This window comes from Leptosomus discolor, chromosome 4, assembly GCF_034619465.1.
Source record: "Leptosomus discolor isolate bLepDis1 chromosome 4, bLepDis1.hap2, whole genome shotgun sequence".
Taxonomy (NCBI): Eukaryota; Metazoa; Chordata; class Aves; order Leptosomiformes; family Leptosomidae; genus Leptosomus; species Leptosomus discolor.
In genome coordinates, this window is record NC_141394.1 from 12,414,288 (window position 1) to 12,419,869 (window position 5,582).

Sequence of the window (5,582 nt, forward strand, 5' to 3'; positions counted from 1 at the left end):
TGGGGCAATTGATTCCAGGTATATTGGATACCCCTCCATGTGAAAGCAAACTGTGGCCTGCACTCTGCTGCCAAAAGAATTGAGAAAAATGCATTTGCAATATCAATTGTAGCGTACCACTTTGCTGCCTTTGACTCCAGTTCATGTTGGAGCTCTAGCATATCTGGTACAGTAGCACTCAATGGTGGCGTCACTTCGTTCAGGCCACGATAGTCTACTGTTAACCTCCACCCTCCATCAGACTTTTGCACTGGCCATATGGGGCTATTAAAAGGCGAATGAGTCTTGCTGATGACTCCTTGTCTCTCCAGTTAATGAATCAGCTCACGGATGGGAGCCAAGGAGTCTCGGTTGGTGTGATATTGCCATCGGTGCACTGTCCTGGTAGCAATTGGCACCTGCTGTTCTTCAACTTGCAGCAATCCTACAACGAATGGATCCTCCGAGAGGCCAGGCAGGGTAGATAGCTGTTTGATCTTCTCGGTGTTCACAGTGGCTACACCAAAAGCCCATCGATATCTGTTTGGGTCCTTGAAATACCCTCTCTTGAGGTAGTCTATGCCAAGAATACAAGGGGCCTCTGGGCCAGTCACAATGGGGTGCTTTTCCCATTCGTCCCCTGTTAGGCTCACCTCAGCCTCCAGTACAGGTAATTCTTGGCATCCCCCTGTCACTCCTGGGATCCAGATGGGTTCTGTGCCCCTATACCCTGATGGCACCAACGTACACTGCGCATCAGCATCTACTAAAGCTTTGTACTTCTATGGGTCTGATGTGCCAGGCCATTGGATGCACACAGTCCAGTATACCTGGTCATCCCTTTCCTTCTCCTGGCTGAAGGCAGGGACCCTCTATTCCTGTTCCTCATCAGAATATTCACTGTCTGACCTTTGCATTGCCAGACCAGAAGTTCCCTCACCAGGATCAAGGGAGGTGGTCTCAGTTCTTTTATCTCTGGGAGATCGTTGATTGCCTTCTTGGGTCTTTGCAGAAACTATGCTGACAGCCTTCTTTGGTGATCCCTTCTTAACAGGTGTCTTCCCTCTCAGTTCACGTACATGGGCTTCCAGCTTGGAGGTGGATTCACCATCCCACTTCCTCATGTCCTCCCCCTGGTCACACAAGAAAAAACAGTGCACCACGTGGCATACGTCTAGGGCTTCCTTTCCTTCTGACTGGCGCAGGAGAAGACTGTCTTCTTGGAACACCCCTGACAGCTAAGGTGCTATCCCATAAGAATGAGGTACACAGGTTTTCTTCAAAGTTTTGGAGCCAAGCAGGTACTCTTTCCACAGTCACTGTATCCATATCTGGGTAATACATTGAAGCCAGGCTGCTAGAATATGACACAGGGGCACTTTGAACCACTTTCCTCCACGTGGCCCATGTGCACGGAACATCCTCTGGATCTTTGGGGACTCTATCTTTGTCCAGATCGCTATAGATTATTTCCAGCACTGCTAGTTCTCTCAGGTACTGGATGCCTTCATCTGCAGTAGTCCACTTTCCTGGTGAGGTTGCAAGATCTTCCTTGAATGGATATCTTGCCTTTACACTTGAGAGCAGCTGTCTCCAGAGACTGCAAATTGCTGTCTCCTTTCCAATTCCTTTCTCTATTCCCCGGTCTCTAGCAAGGGATCCCAGCTGTTGGGCTTCCCTACCTTCCAGCTGTTGACTGTTGGCCCTGTTATCCCAGCATCGGAGCATCCAGGCAGCAATATGCTCACCTGGCTGACTGCTGTAATCTTTCCGCAAGTCTCGAAGTTCTGATGAGGTTAAGGACTGAGTAGTTTCTGCTTCTTGTTTGATTTCTCTTACTTATTCCTCTGATTTCCTTGTTGAAGGACCGGCTTCTTGATTGGATACTTCTTCCTCCCTTGTTAATCGAAAATATGGACCTGTTCCTTTTCTTATCCACTGTTTCTTCTTCACTACTGGGGCAATTACTGTAGTTGTTGTTTGGGTTCCTGTCTCAGCTATGGTGTTCTCAGATGTAGTTTGGGTCCTTGCTTCAGCCACAGTCCTCTGAGAGTATTGAACTGTGGCTCGATAGGCACAGGCCAGGCCCCAGTACAGGGCTAGAAGCTGCTGGGTTTCATTGGGGTAGGTAAGGCACCCTTCTATCAGGTGGTTTGCTAGGATTGCTTGCCTGTTCAGGTGTGAAGTCCCAGGTTATGGGAGGTGATAACTGTCCTAAGAATCTGCCCAAATCCTTCCACACACCCTGCCACCCAGGGACTGGCCACCTCAGGGCACTTTTCAGTATTGCCTGACCCAAAAGCTGTCTTCTCTTATACCAGGATGATGCCAGATTCCACAGAACCCATACCATGCCAAAAGTATTAATGAGTAATATTAAACAACTCACATAAGGGTAAATGAGAACCTTGGGAGCCTGCGTAACAAAATCATCCACATCAATTTCAGGTAGGGAGAGAGAAATGGATTCTTTCATCTTCTCCACAACATAGCTCCCGAAGCACAACAAGGCCATCACGACCAGGCAAGAGCACATAGCTTTTGTTTGAGCTAGCATGCTCCCAAGCTCTTCATCCTCCCCACACAATAGCTTCCCCAGCACACTAGAGCTATCAATATGATACCGAAGTACATAGCTACTGTTTGTACTAGCATGTTCCCAAGCAGAGCAAAATAAAGAGATAAGCACTGCAACTAACAAACTCCGAGACCTGCACAGGAGTTTTGCCACTTAATAGCTACTACAGCTACAGCACACTTAATGCAAAACTGCTGTTATTGTGCCCCACATTGGGCGCCAAAAAGACTGTGGTGGTTTGGCCCTGGCCAGATGCCAGGTGCCCACGAAAGCCACTCTATCACTCTCACCCCCTCAGCTGGACAGGGGAGAGAAATTATAACAGTCACGTGGGTCAGATAAAAACAGTTTAATGAAGCGAAGAGCTGAGTGTGGAAACAAAAGCAAAACAAAAGATCTTAATCTCTACTTCCCATCAGTGGGCAATGTCCAGCCACTTCCTGGGAAGCAGGGCTCTGGTACATGTAGCAGTTGCTCTGCAGGACAAATGCGAAGTGAATGTCCCCCCCTTCTTCCTGTTTGCCCCAGTTTATATTGCTGAGCAGACATCACGTGGTATGGAATATCCCTTTGGTCAGTTTGGGTCAGCTGTCCTGGCTACATCCCCTCCCAAGTTTTTACCCACCCCCAGCCTACTGGGGAAATGTTGGGGAAACAGCCTTGGTGCTGTGTGAGCCCTACTCAGCAGTAGTCAAAACAGTGGTGTGTTATCTAGCTACCACTGCACAGCACGGTGAGGGCTGCATCTCAGGCAGACCCATTACAGAACTGTTTTACCACCCCGTGATTCTAGATCCCATGTGTACAGCACAGTTGTAGATGGCATGAAGCACACTGAGGAGTGTAGACAGAGACTGAAGGCACTGAGAACTCTGCTGGTTCCTTCCATCAAGAAATCTGTAGATGGAGAATTTTGATATGGGTTGGAATAGGGTGCTGAGGTACGCTGGAAACAGTGACAGATGGAGAGCAGAAGGGACTAGTGCCTAATAGGAATATATTTTATACACAAAGACATGACAAAGGAGAGAGGAGGCTGAGGATAAGGCACACGGAACACACTGCATGGATAATAGCAAGTGAAGAAACTAATCTGGTCACCAAGCAGTGGCGATTCCCAGGGGAGCGAAGAGATTAAGCGAGTGACAATGCATTGTATTCTCTACCCCTTGGTATATCTTAATAATTGATTAGCTGTCAAAAAATTTGCAAGGACAGGCTTGCTGGTTGTGTTTGCTTATGTATATATCCCCTTTGCTGGGACACTGGCCTGTGGAATGAGGGGAAGCTGACTGGGAATTCTGAACATTACATGCCACTGTTGTGAGGCACAGACATTTGGAAATGCAGCTTGCTATCATGTTGGGCATTATGCATCAGAGCAGAGGAGAAGCCTTTCTGCAGTGTGCGTATCTGTGGACATTCAGTGCCTTCTCTACCCTGGCTGTACATTTTTGTGAAGGCAGGAAATTTGGAGAATGACAACTGGTAGCAAGGGCCAGTGGATGACAGAGGCAGGATAAAGAGGAAGAAAAAGTGAAGCAGGAAGGTGAAAACATTGAGGAGAAGAGGGACTTGAAATGGAAAATGCATGATCAGATGACTTGGGCTTCAACTTCTGGCAGCTCTGATTTGATACCTGATCTGGGATTGCCTAGAGCTTCAGCAACAGAAGTAATGTAAGAAGCTAGGAATCCTAAATGCGGATCTTCTCTCCTCCTTTGCTGAATGTGTGAGAAGCTAACAAGTTGGTAAGGCTCTAGGAAACCACACAGGGGCCAGAAGAGTGTGAATGGGGCTGAAGCTGGTTGTAACAGCACTTGTTTCTCCTAGTGAAATGTTTAAAGAATCCAGCTCTCTCATAGGGACTGAAGAATAGTGGTGGGACAACCTATAGGTACTTGAGGATGGGAGGGAGAAGACAGCAGAAGACCTTGTTGTGGGTTAATGATTTACTTCTTGTTCTCATGGCTCTGCACCTGTCTCTTTGGTAGCTGGATAGTTGTTTTTTTTAAGACAATAAAATTCCATGTAGGCCTAAAGAAAATTATAAGATCTAGATTAGTTGTGAGGCAGCCTGAGGGAAATGTGCTTGAGGGCGAAGTGGCACATTGTAAGAGATGTTAGTAACCATGGAGAAGAATTGGGGCTTCCAGCCAGACTGCAAAAGCACATGGCTTGCCTGCACATGAGACAACACTGTTCAGTGAGTTCTCCAGTTGTGCTCTGCTGTTCCGTTTTGTATATCTGACTGTCTTCCTGCATTTACAAGTCTCAGGCTTTCTTTTCCATCCTGACCTAGAAGGATTGCAAGGCCACAGCAGGGGAAAAGCTTGTTTTTGAGTACTATGAGAGGTTTGAGCTGTTGAACACTTTGAAAATCAACTACTTAATTAGTTGCCTGATTGGGAAATGATACTGGGGAAGATCCCCATGTGCTTAAGCAGGTTCACATGTCGATACATAATCCATAATGGGGTAGGTAGGCAAGGATGCAAAGTTGGGGCATCAAACGTTTGCAAATAATACTGGGGCTTCTGCATCTCGATTTTTCTGTCCAAGCTCATTCTCCCAGCCAAAAGCATTCAATATTAACATCCCTCACGGGTTGCTGGATTTAGCAATGCTCTGGAGTTCCATTGTTGGTGGGTTTTTTTTTTTTCCTGTCTGCCTGTCAGGCAGTCTGGACTTTTGGAGTGAACTCCTCTGCTTCTGTGTGCAGAGCTTCTGAGAGATTGCTGCCTGCACTGATGTGATGTCTCTGTCCCCTGCTCCTATTACATGCGTTTTCAGTTTAATAATTGTGTGTGGATGGCAGACTTGATGCCAAAGCCCAGTGCATCCAAAGTCATTTGGTGAAGGAGTCCATTATGATAGTGGCTTGTGGTGATAAATTCCCTGTGATGGTGGCAGCTTACAGCAGCCTCCTCTCGTAATGGCATTCTGCTCTTGTTGGCAGGGATCCCTGGGCAGGAGATGCTGCCCTGAAATAGCAGAAATGATGAGAACAACAATAGCGAGACCG

General features: G+C 47.2%; 1 protein-coding gene across 1 annotated transcript; it reads right to left on the reverse strand.

Moving 5' to 3' along the window:
- Positions 1 to 851: 851 nt before the first annotated feature.
- On the reverse strand, positions 852 to 2,536 carry LOC147415646 (uncharacterized). The gene is given in 3 exon segments (XM_086464399.1): positions 852 to 1,128; positions 1,130 to 2,134; positions 2,136 to 2,536. Coding segments are annotated over 3 exon segments (1,683 nt in total).
- Between the last annotated feature and the right edge of the window lie 3,046 nt (positions 2,537 to 5,582).